General features: G+C 38.2%; 1 protein-coding gene across 2 annotated transcripts in view; it reads left to right on the top strand.

The window, feature by feature from the left end:
• Positions 1 to 17,730, top strand: part of PARD3B (par-3 family cell polarity regulator beta) — a 1,108,767-nt gene that overhangs the window by 889,864 nt on the left and 201,173 nt on the right. For both annotated transcript variants that reach the window (XM_032277671.1, XM_032277670.1), the window contains one exon: positions 9,175 to 9,477. In XM_032277671.1, the coding sequence (XP_032133562.1) occupies positions 9,175 to 9,477 (303 nt within the window). The remainder of the gene's footprint in view (positions 1 to 9,174; positions 9,478 to 17,730) is intronic.

Genomic DNA, 17,730 nt, shown 5'->3' with positions numbered 1-17,730 from the left:
CTCATATAAAGCAGTGTCTTGACTAAATATGGACAACATGTGCAAGAAAAAAGTATAAGGAATGCTTTTTAGGAATGAAAATCCTAAATATGTTATTACAAATGTGTATTATATATTATGGACTTATATAAAAAACCATACATTTATAATTATGTTCACAATCCCTTATTCCCCAAAAAATGTTCCTAATAACTCATTTGCCACAATTGGAAGTATCTAGGACACTAACTCCTGACTCTGAAAGTTAGCAATGAAAAATAAATATTTAAGCATTTATTCAGATTTCCCTATACTAAGTATATCTCACCATAATCAAAACGCCAAAATTGTTGAAAGATTTTCTTTACAGAAGAATTCCAGCTAATAATTTTTTCTTAAATGACCTTCAAAATGACCATTGTGCAACCCTTAGTGAAATAATTAATTCAGGCAAAAATCATCAATGAAAGAAAGAATTAGATGAAAGATTGTTGGGAGAACTTTACAATGGAGACATCAGTTTGTCACCTCAGCATTACTAAAGACAATCAGATATTTAGGATGGAGAAGACAGGGGTAAAAGCTATGTAACTCTACTTTGTTATGTTAAATTTGGAAAAATATACATTTTACATATTTATTAAAGTCATATTAATATGACATGATTTGAAGCACATATCCTTCCTTTAAGGTATTTGTATTAGTTTCATAGGGCCACTGGTTAACAGATTACCATAAACTTGGTAGTTTTATAGCACATTTATTCACTTACCGCTCTGGAGACTGGAAGTCTGAAGTCAAGGTGTCAGCAGAGTTGCTTCTTAACCGGAGGCTGTGAGAGAAGATCTGTTCCAAATTCCTCTGTCCTAGTATCCCTTGGCTGCCAGGAATCCTGGGTGTTTCTTAGCTTATAGACACATGGCTCCAATTTCTGCCTCTGCCTTCACATTGCCTTCTCTGGCTCTTCTCTTCTGTTTATGTCTTCTTTACAAGAACATTTGTCATCAGATGTAGAGCCCATATGGATAATCCAAGATAATCTTACAACAACAACTTAAAGTTAACTACACATATAAAGACGCTGTGTCCAAATAGGATTGCATCAACAGGTTCTAGTGGACATAAATTTTCCCTCGACATGTAAGTGAGGACCCTGCGGAACTCACTTATATGAAAGGTCAGCCCTCCATGTTTATCAACTAAACCTGATTTATCGGGTTTAGCTGAAAGAAAGCCATGTATAAGTGAACCCATGTAGTTGAAACCCTGTTGTTCAAGGGTCAACTGTCTGTTTTAGGAAGCCACTATTCAACCAACAAAAGTACTCTTTCCCAAAAATGTTGAACCTGAATCTAAGCCTCCATGTTGTTCAAGGGTCAACTGTCTATTTTAGGGAGCCACCATATAACCTACCAGAATATTCCCCCCCAAAAATGTTGAACCTGAATATAAGTAAGCCTCCAGCTGCACTGTCCAATATGGTAGACATTAGTCACATTGAAATTTAATTTTTTAATATTTTTTGAGACAGAGTCTGCTCTGTCATCCAGGCTGGAGTGCAGTGGCACGATCTCAGCTCGTTGCAACTCCTGCCTCCTGGGTTCAAGCAGTTCTTCTGCCTCAGCCTCCCGAATAGCTGGAACTACAGATGTGCGCCACCATGCCCAGCTGATTTTTTGTATTTTTAGTAAAGATGGGGTTTCACCATGTTAGCCAGGATGGTCTTGTTCTCATGACCTCATGATCCACTTGCCTTGGCCTCCCAAAGTGCTGGGATTACAGGTATGAGCCGCCATGCCAGGCCCTAAACTTTAACAATTAAAATTTTGTACTTTAGTCATACTAGCCACATTTCAAGAGTTCAGTAACCATGTGTAGCTAGCAGCTGCTATATTTAATAATACATATTACATAATATAAACTGCCTCCAAAAACTCTTAGTACCTCCTCCTGTTTCACTTTATACTAAAAACATATTTTTTTCATAAAGTGCCAATTTGTAGGCCAGCCTTTGATGTTGATAATAAAAATCATTCTTATTGATCCATAAACACATCCTCTAAAGACTAGACAACTTGTTTTACATCTATTACAAGTTTCTGCATTCATCATTCAACAAATTTTGGAAGTGTTTAGGTTACTTGAGAAGGGGTGTGTTTGCTTAAGTAATTTACATACTTTCCCAGCAATTATGTTCTCTTAATTTGTTATCATAATAACTGTTTTTAGATAATGCATTTAAAAGAGAATTATACGTAACTAAACTTATAAATAATTAACCTAAATTTGTTAGTTTATAAAAGGTATAAATAGTATAATAGGCATTTTTGTCTTTTCTTTTTGCCTTTAAAGTTTTTTTTTAAATTGAGGTATAATTTACATAAAGTGAAATGCTTAGATCTTAATAAATGGAAGAATATTCTCTATTCTTTTTTTATGAATGTATGTCAAGATACAGAACATGTCTAGCACCCAAGGATGTTCCCTCATATCTTTCCCAATTCATAGGTAAAAGCCTGATGTAGACAACTGAAATTATATAGTAAATCCTTTTTTGCTGTCCAACTTCTATCACTAGGATGATAATTTTAAGATTCATCCCTGCTGTTGGGTATTTTTGTGCTTTATTTCTTGCTATTGCTGATTTATATTTTGTTGTGTGCATAAACCATAGTTTGATTATCGATTCTCCTGGTGATAAACAGCTAAATTATGTCTACTTTTTGCTATGATGAATAAAGCTGCTACTGAACATTCTTCATGGATTTGGGTAAACATATGTTATTGTTTCTCTTCTCAGTTCACCTGAGGTGAATCACTGGGTCCTAACATCAGTGAAAGTCTAGTGAAAGAACTCCTAGACCTTTTTTCAAAGGGATTATGCCATTGTAGACTTCCACCAGCAGTGTATGAAACTTCCGCATGCTCCCTATCCTTTCCAACATTTGGCTTTGTCATTCTTTTTTACTTTAGTAAGGTCATCTCATTGTTGTTTTAATTTGCATTTCCCTGATGATTTGTGGTATATTTTTCATTTGCCTATTGGGCATTTCTAGTTCTTATTTGTTTTTCCATTGAATTATAATTACTTGTTTATGTTTCCCTTGATAGTAAGTAAGAGACTGAGTATTTTTTTTATTTCTAATGTATAGTATAGTGTCAGTAAAATATTGAATAAATGAATCTGTCAACCAAACATTAGCAGGAAGAATATTCACATGATGGACTCAAAGAGCTCATAGTCTAGTATGGAAGCAGAAAATCTAGAATGAACCATTAAAAGTTGTTACTTTGTTTTGTTTTCTACAAAGTAATATATAACAGTCACATATTAATAGAGAATTTGTTGGATGTATGAGTGGAAGAGGAGTTGAAGAACTGTTAAGAATTGTTAAGGTCATTGTGGAGCCAATGATGAATAAGTTAAGTCCTTATGCCAGAGAAAACTAGACTTAAATATTTGATTAATGGAACATGAGTAATATTGGGGAAAGCAGTTGATTTAAAGGGACCAAATAAAAGTTCAGTGAACAGTAATTTGAAGAAAATTGTCATAACTACGTTTACAAAGGGGTCATGAGAAATCAGATTTACAAGACAAAAGATGCCTGTTGGTACAGGGTATTTAATGTTTTAAAAAACATTTTTATTCACTACAACTTGTAGTTGTTAGGAACTTTTTAAATATTTTTTTAAGTTTTTAAAATTTTCTTAGGGAGGGTGGGATGGGGGTGAGAATTGAAAAACTGCTTATTGAGTATCATGTTCACTATTTGCATGATGAGTTCACTAAAAGCCCAAATGTCAGCATTATGCAGTATACTCGTGTAACAAACCTGCACATGTACCCCCTGAATCAAAAACTAAGTTAAATTTATTTTTTGAATTATCTTAAAATACAGAAAATGCAAATAGTATATAAAGTATAAAAGCCACTTTCCAATTCCACTCTCTAGGTGCAGCCACTTACAAATTTTTTGTGTATTCCAGACATTTTCTATGTATATGCAAGGATATAGATTATATCATATAAATAATTATATATGTGGTGCCCTCACCCATATACATAATCGTATTTCTTTTTGGTATAGTAGTATGACCCTATGTTTTACAGCTGTGTATGATTTTTCTATAGTCCCCTGTTAATGTATATGTAGACCGTTTCCCACCTTTTACAATTATAATGCACTTTGTGTGTTTTTCTTTTTGAGGATATCTGGGATCCTTTAATTATAATAAAGAAATTGATTACATTTACATTTATTTTCCTAATCTAAATTTGGTCAACTTATTTTTTTGTTACTTTCTTTTTTACTGCTTCATCTCTTTTCTATTTTCTACTATATGGTTAGGCTTTATTTTGTATATTTCTCCCCTGCTGAAAATTTGGGTTTTAGTGGTTTCTTTGCCATAATATTTAATATATTCAAACCTCTGTTTCTTGATGTATCAATTTTAGACAGTAACTACTGATGCCTGCTTTATAAAGCGAGAAAATAAAGAAGGGTAAAAATAAAGATAGGGTACTCACTCCTAAATTACTTTCTTATTAACTTGTGATTTTTATTAGTGATTTTTTAGTATTTTATATTGTCAGAGTTTATAATACTCACATATTTTTATATAATTATTGTTTCCACAGATATTTAGTCTTAGTTTTATATTTAAATGAATGTGTTGCTTACCTCCACACCTGTTGTTCCACAGCTTCACCACTGTCTTAGTCCATCGTTGCTGCTATAACAAAAACCTGAGACAGGATAATTTATAAAGAAAAGAAATTTATTTTCTCATAGTTCAAGAGACTGAGAAGTCTAAGATCAAGGTGCCAGCAAGTGTGGTAATGCCCTGCTGTTCATGGATGGTACTGTCTAGGTTTCCTCATTTGGCAGAAGAATGCAACAATGGAAGAGCAAAGAGGGACCTTAGTTCCTTCTCTCTAGCCTGTTTGTAAGATGCTAATCTTTTCATGACGGCTTAGTCACTTCCCAAAAGGCTCCACCCCTTAATACCACCATGATGGAGATTGTATTTCAGCACAGGAATTTTGGGAGACGTTACAACCATAGCAACCATGTTGAATTCTTCATTTGGATGTAGTTCTTAGTTTGCTGTTTTTTATTATTAATAAGTTTTTCCAGATGGGTCAATAAGTCCCATATTTCCTCTGTGTTTGCAAATATTTCAGAGTGTTTTTCTTTTATCTTTATTTATGTTAGATGCCAGCATGAGTTTGCCTGCATTTGTCGATTACTTGATATTCTTCCTTCTTGAGGCAACACTGAGGCTTACTATATGCAGTAAGCTCTAATATTTTCTTTTACTGTATTTAAGTGTTACCATTAATATCATCTTCTACAGAAATTTTTTTAAATTTTTTAAAATCTGTGCTAAAATATAGTGTTAAATAACATGGGCATAGTGATCTAAGGTTACCAGCGGCTTCAGTTCTACATAATCTCTGAAAATACCCTTTTGCCAGATTTGCTGGGTATGCTGTCCTGGGGGCTTGTTTCTGTGGGTTTCTGTTTTGGGAGAGCTAGTTAGTCTGAGATCAGCCTGCTTAGTGAATCACCTAGATTATTGGTCTTATTTTGATGAGCCTGGGTTTATATATCTTTGCCAATTCTTCCTATTAGATACAAAGCAGATTTACACTCTCTCTTCTCAGTATTTCACCTCCATGGTTTCTTCTTTTTTTTTTTTTGGGGGGGGGGGGGTTGGGGTTTTTTTTTTTTTTTTTTTTTGAGGTAGGAGACCTGCTCAGGGAAGATATCTCTCTTCTATCTCTGCCTCTCCTCCATTCTGAAGTTGGATCCCCACAAAGAGTTACCCTACAATTCCAGGGTCCTATTCCTATCCTTAGACTGTAAGCGAAAGTTTATTGACTGTACCCCTCTAAACTCCCTCCCTTATTTTCAGTGAAATGTATACATGGCTGGAGATGCCGGCATATGTCAACTATGTGTGCACTCCCTTTTGGGGCTGAGTCCAAATTTTATTGCAAGTCATGAGATTATGGTCATTTTCTAATTCCATTGTAGATAGAATTTTTTCCCCAATTTCTCAAGTGTTTGTTCATATAGAGTTTCAGGGAGGGAAACAGAGTCACATACTTGACTTCATCATTTATTATGACCTCTTATTAGAGATCCTCAATTTGACAGACACAACAGAAATACTCTTTAAGGAAGATTATTCCAGAACCTTTTAAGGTATATATTAAAGTGGGATGAGGTGACATACCAAAAACTCTCAGAATAATCTAGGCCAGTACAATCCAATAGAACTCTCTGCAGTGATGGAATTAGTATCTATTTGTATTTCCAATATAGTAGTTACTAGCCATATATAGTTACTGAGCACTTGAAATGTGGTTTGTGAAACTGATAAATTGATTTGATATGAATTATTTCAAATTTAATTTTATAGGGACACATTCAGCTAATGGCCATTCTATTGGTCAGTGCAGATCTGGGCAATATAAAAGCCTGAACATTAGACTGTGGTGAAAGAAATGGAAATAAAAGAGGATACCCAAGAGGTGTTGTGGAAAAAAAAGAAACAGCAATGTTTCCATAGAGGAAAAGAGAAAGAGGAGATTTAAACAATTCAAAGGGAAGAATGGGGAAACTGTTAGGACTATCAAAAAAAAAAAAAAGATCATCTTTTGAAAAATAAATATTTTAACAGGTTGAGTTCCCAGTGGCAAGGAACCCTGTAAGTGGAAATGACTATAAACAATTAGAATTCTCACATGAATTGGGTGGGGGTGAGGGTCAAAGCTACCAAAAAAAAAAATCTTTTTTCTGGACACTGCTGTCTGTTCTCTTCTGCCACCATACACTCCTTTACAGAGACCGCCTTGTCCTCCGCAACATGGAGCAACACTGATATGTATATAATAATGATTGTTCAGAGAAATTACTATTTTACCTACTGAATGATTAATATGAAATTAGTTACTGAAACAGTGGTGCAAAGTATCGAAGAGAAACAGTTTTGTTTTAGAAAGGAAAAATACACGATAAAATACTCTTTGGCATACACATAGTACTTTTCATCCGAGATTCTCCACATACTCAGCAAGTTTAATTAATGAGAAAACCTCTAAGAAAGAGAAGTGATGAAATAGGGAACACAGATGCAAGTGTTCTATTTCTGTGATTTTTGAAAATCAAGCTTAGTATTTTCCTCTTCCATTAATACACAAGTGTAGCCCCATGAGGCAGCCATGCGATATTCATCTTTCTGCTGAATGATTTCTCTTGAAGGTATCTCACTTATGAGGGATAGTAACCACACAGAATTCTACCCCCTAACTTTATTGATGTCCTTTGCTCTATTTGCAATGGAAATCCATCCCTATCATCAGAGTGCAGCAAGCATTCTCTGATAATCAAGTCTGCACTGTCCCTGGAAAGATTGTTTTTTGCAGAATGGAGCAGGTTATCTTCTTTATCAAAAATTACTCAAAACAAACATCCGTGAATCTAGGACTAACATGCATTGAAAGGAAATAGGCAAGGCCCCTTAACGGGTACCCTACTGTGTAATCTTCCTTTCATCTTAATTCAGAATCCCTTGGAAATTCAAGTTGCCATATGCAAAAATATAAATTCTTCTAATTACTTATGTGTAGGGCACAGGTTTGGCCTAGTCAAAGCAATATGCAATAATGTATCCTGGCGTTTATTTTCACCTGTTGGAACTTGGGGATAGGTGCTGGGGTTTTGTTTTGGTTTTGGTTTTGGTCTTATGCCTTCTTACTCTTTTTTGTTTTGTTTTTTGCTTTTTGCTTCCCAATTCAAATTGCCCAATTTCTTTTCTCCTAATTACTCAAAACAAATAAAAAATAAAAATGCTGTTCTGCCAAAAGAGAAAATGCCTTGGAAAATCATGGCTTCTAAAGATATTTTACAAAGGGTTTGATGTTTTGCAAAATAAAACTAGCTTCCATGTGCAAAACAGCTGTTTTGGTTTGAATGGGGGAAGATACTGATGGGTTTCAGTTGTTTTTTAATTCATCCAGGCCTTCTGTATGTCTCCAGTCATAAGTCATCCACGTCTAGCCCACAGCCCTCTTACGCTCTCTGGGCCCTGGACATCAGGTTTGTCCCTATCTTTTCTTGACTTTCCTTAGCCACCTGAGCCTTCATTTTCTTACCCTCTCCTCCTGTACACAGTGCCCCTTGTTTGTCCCGTGACAAGGTTTACACTCTTTTCTCTTCAGTGCTGAAGACCTCCTCACACCATGGAGATCACCATTGTCCAGGAAGAGGCCATACTGACCTTTCCATTTTAATACATTACTGAGAATTTAGGAGAGCTGATCTAATACTTTCCCAATTAAATGTCAAATTCTCAAAATTCAGATGGATTTGGAATCCACCTAAGTATATTTTTCTGCTTTCATTCCTAGTAGACAGTGCAGTGGCACTGATTAGCACTAGCATTTTGTAATATCACTTAAGGCTTTAGCACTGTGGAATTCTGCCAGTAATGGTGTTTAATTCACTTATATGTGCCAATTCATCTCTGTCAGGAACCTATTAATTTCTTCACTATTTTACTCTGTCCCTAGCCCCTATGTAATGAGACACAGTGATCCCCATTTGTATAACCAAAAAACTTAGAATCTCTTATAAATTACCCCTGATCCCACTGCTTTTAGTGACCAGAAAGCCTCTGTATTTCTTTTTCATATTTAAATCAATTTTCTTCGCAAGTTCTTTTCTTTAAAAGAATACACTGGAACTCTAGGGCACTAAATTAGTGAAGTCATAGAAAAACTGTAGGATTTTGATGGGTTCGTTAACATGCATCCCAGTCCCAAGAAAGACTTCCATAATATCAAACCAAAGATGCACTGTTCCCACAAGCACATGTCATCTGTGGGGAGAGAATGTTAATGAAAATCAGCCTCTGAAGCTACTATTAGCCTAGTCATCAGTGGGCAAGATCTCAAAATACCCATAGCATTGCTATCAAAGTAAAGACCCTGTAACAAATACAGATCAGATATATAAAATTAATCCTCTTATGCTGTTGGCATTTCTGCATGCTGTGATCTTTAGTAAGCAGGAAATGACAGCTAAGTGACAAGGAAGAGTTAACATGAATTCAAGAGAGCATTTTATTGTATTAGCATATGAAACTCACGTACATCTTTGCTACTTGTTCTGTATTTTTCAGGATTGGAGCAAAACATCAGGAGCTAAGGGAAAAGCAGGCAAGAGGTCTTCTTGATTATGCTACTGGTGCAATTGGATCGGTGCACGATATGGATGATGATGAAATGGACCCTAATTATGCCAGAGTGAACCACTTTCGGGAACCATGCACATCAGCAAATGTCTTTAGATCTCCATCTCCCCCTCGAGCTGGACCATTTGGTTACCCTCGGGATGGCCGTCCACTGTCTCCAGAAAGAGACCACCTAGAGGGTCTCTATGCCAAGGTCAACAAGCCATATCATCCACTGGGTCCAGTTGACAGGTAATATACTTATGGAAAGATAAATGTAGCTTTAATTCAGTATGTTTCAAATAATCTCTACTGCTGAAGCAGGTAAAAATATCTCCTTCCATCGATTAAAATTGAAATGACTCGGTTCCTTACACAACTGCCATCCTTTGACCGATCTGTGAGATATCCAGTATCAAAAATAAAACAATAGCCTGTTGTAAGGTGGCATGAATGAATAGTAGTAGCAGAGTTCAGGATGCAACAGGGAGCCATTTTTGAAGGAATATTGTGACAGGCATCTCATGATAAGAACTTTGAAGGAATATTGTCCTTTCTCCTAAGGGCCCAATTGTAAAAGATTTATTCAGGAAGATGGCATGGCACATGGAAGTGGAGAGTCAGGAAAGAGAAAATGATAGCTTCCAAGTAGGTGTAATTGAAGTGGGAATTACACATAGCTGCAGAGGGCCAGGGGCCTTTGAAAAGTAAAATGGGGATTTTGTACTCAAGGGAAAGGTGACCCTGTATAGATAATCATGGATGATCAGAGGTAGAAAAAGAGATAATCTTGGCAATAGGAGTTTGATGAAGTAGAGAAAGATAAGAGGTGACAAGGCCAAGGACCTTTAGGTTTAGCAGCTAAGGAGAGATAATAAGACCATCTGTCAGCACAACTGAAGTAGGTAGAGAACAAGATGATTCCAACCCCACCTCCTGCCAAAAGTAAAATGCTTCATCTCTTGAAAGACTGATGTAAGAGAGTTTTAGTCAATATACATTGTTAGGTGACCCTTGGAATTATACATGCAAGGAATGAGTTGACTGATCTTGGACTAATCTGACTATAGCTTGAAGTCTGGAGGGAGGTGGTGGGGAAGAAGAGGAGCAGGCACAGAGAGCTCTCATTCTATATGAAGAAAAGACTTGTTTTCCAGACTTCTTAGGGTTCTGACAACCACCCAGTCCCTATTAGTAACCACCCTTTGTGTGATAGCATGATATATTACATATGTTTACCATTTACATTTCCCCAGCTGGGTGATATTATGCACTTTCAATTAGGTTGGGGAGAGGAAGGGAAATCATGGCATTTTTATGCAGACTGTAAAGTGTAGCTTCACAAGACTGATTACCTTTCAGAGCCTTTCCAATAACCAAGTGGGAAGGAAGGAGCAATTTTTAATCCTTACTGTCAGGCTTCCAGGTTGATAATATTAAAGAAAGATGGTCAAGTTTTTCTTTGGGACAAAATGAAAATATAAATTTTTATGACTGTGATATAGCCATAATAACTAAACTGCTAATTCAAAGACTTGATTAAGAGTTGGATTTTTCTCCCAAGTCTTCATAGAGGATTGAATTTTATTATATAAATAATAACACCAGGCATGAGTCTCTTCTGGCCCAAACCATAGTCAATCTTACTTTCCCTAAATTAGATAGGTCTTCATAACAGTCCTCTTTGCATATTCCATAGCTGGAATCCCAACACAGAGAGACTGTTTATAGGAACCTCCCCAGCCAGTATGTTCCAATACTAATTCCATGGAAATAAATATGAGGCATTTTATAAAAAAAAAGATTCATAAGTCAAATATATATGGGGAATTCTAGGTTAAGCCACAAGGAATGGGTTTTATTTCTTTCTTTTATTCTTTTTTTTTTTTTTGAGACAGAGTCTCACTTTGTCACCCAGATTGGAGTACAGTGGCACAGCCTCTGTACTGCAACCTCCACCCCATGGGTTCAAGCAATTCTCCTGCCTCAGCCTCCAGAGTCGCTAGGATTAAGGCAACTGCCACTGCCCCCAGCTAATTTTTAGTAGAGATGGGGTTTCACCATCTTGGGCAGGCTGGTCTTGAACTCCTGACCTCATGATCCACCCACCTCAGCCTCCCAAAGTGCTGGGATTACAGGCGTGAGGCACTGCATCTGGCTGAAACAGGTTTTCTTATTGCAGTCTTCTTATGCATAATATGCTGGCATGCATTCTGAGTTTCTAAGAGGACCATCCAACAACCAGCATGCATCATCTCCCAGATTTCTGTCACCTAAACGGTATGTTTCCCCTAGATCTTTGGAACACCATTTAGGAAGCTCTATACTAATTTTCATCTATGTAGATTTGACCAGAAAATAAATTTCTTAGGCTAATCTTAACTGCAACCACTATATAATGATATCAAGAAAATATAATTATTGACTGCCCAGTCCAGACATATGTGTAAAAGAGTCTTACTTTTGACTCTGACCCCTTTATAGTAAAAATGGTCTAAAGCTGCTTTCAATAGAGTTTAGACTGCTATCTTATTTTTGAATAGCAGATCAAAGTGTGACTCTTTATACCCAGAATTATCTCTGTTCTGCTCTTATCTTTAATTATACTTAAAGACTGCCCTGCTCTTTGTTCTTCAAGTCTTGAAGGAAGCACATTTTGTCTTGGCACATAGTAAGCATTAAATAATATTAGCTATTATTATCATCATTGTTACTATTATTATTACTCTCTTTTATTAATGAAATTCTGAACTTTCCTGATATGCCTGTGCCCAGATAAATCTAAGAAGAGTTGCCATGGCAGTTTCCCTAATAATAAGCATAAGCAGGAATCTGCGAATTCTAAACCTACCACATGTACTGTTAGAGGGCAATGTCATTCATACATTGATCTTCTCAGTCCTTCACTCATTCAGTACGTATGTATTTGACACCTAATGTGTTCTAACTACCGTAGAAAGCTTTAGGGAAGATAGAGAGATGATTAGGAAACAGTCCCAGACCAGAAGAGGTTATAATCTAGTGAGTGGAGGGCCAACACATGTAGAAATGGATCACTGAAATGTGATGTGAATAGAAGAAAAAGAAATGTTTCTTTTCTAACTCTGCCTATTCAGAAAAGTCCTCCAAACAGAGGTGATACTTGAACTGGTTCTAGAAGGTTTAGTAGGACAAGAGCAATTGCAGTAGAAGAATTGTTTTCTTTGCGGAATAATTAAGCATGTACAAGGGCAATGTGGCCTGAAAGAACAGGCCTATTAGGGAAGCTCAGAAGCACCCGGACACCGAGTGTGGGTAGGAAGGAAAGTGATAGGAAAGGAGGCTGCAAAGCAGGTTGGGGTCAGTTTGTGAATTCGTGGGTTATATCTTATGCTGCTACGTATTGATTGGTAGGGGCTGTCTAGAAATCTGTATTAACTAAGATTCTGAAGCAAATTGCAGTATAATCCTAGCACTCTGGGAGTCCAGGGTAAGGGGGAATCACGTGACGCCAGGAGTTGGAGACCAGCCTGAGCAATATAGCAAGACCCCATCTCTCTCTATATGTATATATATTTTTTGAGGTGGTGTCTCACTCTGTAACCCAGGCTGGAGTGCAGTGGCATGATGTTGGCTCACTGCAACCTCCACCTCCTGGATTCAAGCAATTCTCATGTCTCTACCTCCCAAGTAGCTGAGACTAACAGGCACAAGCCACCACGGCTGGCTAATTTTTTGTATTTTTAGTAGAGATGGTGTTTCACCATGTTGACCAGGCTGGTCTCAAACTCCTGACCTCAGGTGATCCGCCCGCCCCAGCCTCCCAAAATGCTGGGATTACAGGTATGAGCCACCACACCCAGCCTCTAAAAAAAATTTTTTTTCATTATCCATGTGTGGTGGTGTGCACCTATAGCTCAACCTACTCAGGAGGCTGAGGTGGGAGGACGGCTTGAGCCCAAGAGTCCAAGGCTGTAGTGAGCTGGTGATTGCACCACTGCACTCCACCCTGGGTGACAGAGAAAGATCCTACCTCAAAAGAAAAAGGAAGAGTTCTGCAGTTATGCCTGAATAGGGATATCTTCCCTAGACTCCAGAATGATGAGCAGTAGCAAGTGTGCAGGGGGCTTTGATGTATTTGCCAATCCTGTGGACAGTGGGAGCCACTAAAGTGCTGCAATTGAGGAATGAGCAGATGGATTCATGTTTTGGGAAAATATCTCTTCCAGCTTGGCAGACCAAGAAAAAGATGGTTAGACTGTGAGACAAAGTAAGAGATGATTACAGCAGTAAATGAGGACAAGAGCTTGAAATAAGAGAGTGGGCTGAAGACAGCAGAGTGTAAGAAGTAGGCCAAAACCTTAGCTTAAAATGAAGACAAAGACGTTTAGCAGATATCACAGACATGGGGCTTTCAAATGCTTTAGAGAGGTCACTGGATTAAGGACTGAAAAGAGGGCTTTAGGTTTGGCCACCAAAAGGTTATCAGTTAGAGAGAACAGTTTAATAGCTAAGTAGGACCAGAGGGAGAATTATAATTAGAAGAGAACTGAGAGGTAAGAACTTAAGGAATGTGTTCTTGGTGGCAAACAGAGAACAGAGTTATAGAATGGAAAATTTGCATCTTTGAAGTTCCTTCTGTGACAGTATTTCAGAGCTAACGAGAATTCAGAGACTGTCCAGAATGACTGTCTCATGTGATTATTGTACAAACTGAGGCCCAGAGAAGTTGAGTGACTTGCCCAAGCTCACACAGCATGGAATCAGGGCTTTATTCTAGATCTCTCTGTGTTTTACAGTCTTTTTTTCCCTAACTCACACCATTATATAAACCCACACTCTCATTTCCTGCTTGAGGAATGTATTAGTCCATTCTTGCCCTGCTATAATGAGTTACCTGAGAAAATAGGTTTAATTGGCTCACAGCACTGCAGGCTGTCCAGGAAGCATGATGCTGGCATCTGCTCAGCTTCTGATGAGGCCTCAGAAAACTTTCAATCATGGCAGAAGGCAAAGGGGAAGCAAGCAGATCTTACATGGCAGGAGCAGAAGCAAGACGAGAGGAGGGAGGTGCTGCACACTTCGAAACAGCCAGATCTCACAAGAACTCACTCACTATCACGAGAACAGTATCAAGGGAGAAACCCACCCCTATGATCTAATCTCCTACCAGGCCCCACCTCCACCATTATTACAATTCAACATGAAATTTAGGCAGGGACACAGATCCAAACCATATTAAGGAAATTAGTACCTGGGTAAATAAAGAGGCATCCATCTGGTTCCCAACATGTAATGGCAGATTAAATCATAGGTTTGGGGATGAGGCTGATCTGGTTCCAGTCCACCTCCACATACTCCTGTATGACCTGCAGTGGAGTAACTTATATAAGATGCCATTTTTTTTTTATTTTCATGCATATCATTCAACAAATACTTGAGTATCACTAACGGCCAGGGCCTGAGTTCTGTACTGGGCTCACCAGAGAACCGGGAGGAAGATGAGTATGCTGCCTTCATTATGGAGATTATGATCCGGTGGCAATACGAAGACCTAAGCATGCAGTGAGAACACAGTGTGGAAAGTGTGACTGAAGAGTGAGTGCAGGGTACTGACTGGGGCCAGGCAGCAATGGGTGAAAACGGAGGGGAGAGGAAGCACAATGTGTTAGGGAGACTGAATGACTCTCAGTAAAATAGAAATCTGAGAGGAGGAGTAAATGGAAAGAGAGAACATGGGATGGCCTCAGAGCTGGCCAAAGGCAGGTGAGAGCCTTGGCCGACCTTGATGAAGAGTTTGGACTCCATCCTGACATAGGTGGGGCAGGATTTGGAGTGAGGAAGAGTTCACTGAGGGTTTTTACATGAGATATAATCCTGGAATTCACTCTGCTGTTTAATAGCATACGTCATTTATCCTTAGCTCCTTATTTGTAGAAGGGAAGATTATAATACTAGCCTCCCATCTTGTGATGGTTACATGTGATTTTACATTTTGTGTGTTTTCTATCTCCATATGAAACATACCCGATTTGTTCATATATGCCTGTCTCATAGGAACACATCATGTGTATGTGGCCCATAGTCGCTTTCTACTAGAGGCAACTTCTGTCTCATACCTACTTGCTTCTGAAAGATTGGCCCTGAATCTTCAGCCCATCTTAGAAAAACAGACTGTCTTATAAAACATTCATGTGTAAATGACAGTGGTTTAAAAAAAACATTTCTGGTTGGGCGCAGTGGCTCATGCCTGTAATCCCAGCACTTAGAGAGGCCAAGGTGGGCGGATCACGAGGTCAGGAGATTGAAGTCATCCTGGCCGACATGGTGAAACCCTGTCTCTACTAAAATACAAAAAAACTAGCCAGCCATGGTGGTGCACGCCTGTAGTCCCAGCTACTCGAGAGGCTGAAGCAGGAGAATCACTTGAACCCAGGAGGTGAAGGTTGCAGTTAGCCGAGATGGCCCCATTGCATTCCAGCCTGGTGACAGAGCGAGACTCCGTCTCAAAAAACAAACAAACAAACACACACACACTTCTACCACCATGACAGAGATTCATGATTGGGTTTTCTCAGTGCTGGTTATTCCAGGATTTGAACATAGCAAGGGTTAAATCCTGCCCACAAAGCCTGACAACTACTCAGGTTTACAATGTGTTAGTCTTCCACCACAATGCCAGCATTGAAAGGGTTCCCACAGTGTATGAACATGAAAGCTTTATGGCTGGATGAGGATAAAACCATCCCAAATAGGGGGCTAGAAGGTGTGTGTGGCACACAAAACAAATGCAGTTTGACATTGGTTTGTGTGACTATTTGACATTCGTTTCTAGAGGTTGCCAAGTGGATTTGATCGCACACACTATCAGTAAAAAAAAAAAAATGCTTTTGGGTGTTAACCTCTAAAAATATGGGCATTTGTTTCTAACTGATACATACTAATTTACTCTGCTAATATATAAATTATAAGACATATACCAAATATAGAAATTAATTTTAAAATGAGACTTTGACAAATTTTAATGTAAGTAGTGGTTATGATATTTCCTTCTTCCCCTCCAGTGGGGTTTATACAGCCCATTTTGGAGACCACTGGTCTCAGCATCAGGCTTCATGAGGGTAGGGACCTATCCTGCTTTTGCTCACCCTGTTTCCTCAGTTCCTAGGGCAGTCTGTCATCAATAAATATTTTTGGAATAATGAATGAATGAATGGTTTAACGGAATCTTTTTTTTTCTTGAGACAGAGTTTTGCTCTTGTTGTCCAGGCTGTAGTGCAGTGGCGTGATCTTGGCTCACTGCAACCTCCACCTCCTGAGTTCAAGTGATTCTCCTGGCTCAGCCTCTCAAGTAGCTGGGATTAGCTGGGATTCCAGGCGTGCAACACCACACCCAGCTTATTTTTTGTATTTTTAGTAAAGACAAGCTTTCACCATTTTGGCAACACTGGTCTCGAACTCCTGACCTCAGGTATCCACCTGCCTCGACCTCCCAGAGTGCTAGGATTACAGGCATGAGCCACCACGTCCAGATAATTTAACAGATTCTTAAAGTTGGCTAGAACCTGCAGTGGTTGAACTGCACATCCCACTCATCAGAGGCATCTTTTCCACAAACTGCCCCATGAATGTCACTTAATTCACGTTGGCATAATTCCAGTGACAAAATTCATGAGGCATCCTTTTTGTCTTTTAGATCACTCTAGTTGATGTAGAAATGCCCACTTTTTACCCACCCAAACACTGTTTCTGTGTAGCTTTCATCATGGATCTTGGGTTGAGCAACCTGGACAGAGCATCTAAGACTCATTAACAGCCTTTTAGATATTTAAAGTGACGGCTATGACCACCTTCACTAACACACATTTATGAACTCTAAACAGAGGCCAGGCTCTGTGCTCAGCACTGGCCCTAAGAAGGATGTAGAAAACACAGCAAATTACCTTGAGAAGTTTGTTGTATAATCATTTCTTCAGCTTAAACTCCCCCAGCTGTTTTAGCCTCCTCTTAAATTATAATCCACACCTTCAGCCCTCTTGGCAACCATTTGGGGAATACATACACTCAAGTCTATTGAGTTTATGATTGCTTTGTTGAGCATGGCATCCAGAACTGGTTACCATATTTCAGATGTGGTCAGAAAAGCACAGAAATCAGTGGGACTCTGGTGTCCTTTGGTTTTAATCCTTTTTGCTTATTAATGTGGCCTAAACTTTTATGTCCATTGTCATTGTTAGCTTATATTACACTTTTTAACTAAATGTCTGGGGTTTTGTTTTTTTTTCACTTGAGTTGCTATCAAATGACCTTTGCCAATAAGTTTACAAAATTTATTGTAAATTTACTGGTACAATAACTTTTTAAAATATGGGGATAGTCTCTTTATCCACGTTGAATATTTACTTGTTAGGTTTAGCCCATTATTGTAGCCAACAAAGATATTTTAAAGTATTGATTTTTTTCCTTCAATGTATTTGTTATTCTTCCTAGATTGTATCATCCTCATATTTAATCATTGTGGGCTCA

This window comes from Sapajus apella, unplaced genomic scaffold (genome assembly GCF_009761245.1).
Source record: "Sapajus apella isolate SASKATOON/1434 unplaced genomic scaffold, GSC_monkey_1.0 scaffold10, whole genome shotgun sequence".
Lineage (NCBI taxonomy): Eukaryota > Metazoa > Chordata > Mammalia > Primates > Cebidae > Sapajus > Sapajus apella.
Note: the sequence above shows the minus strand (reverse complement) of the source record. Positions and strands in the feature narration are given on the sequence as shown.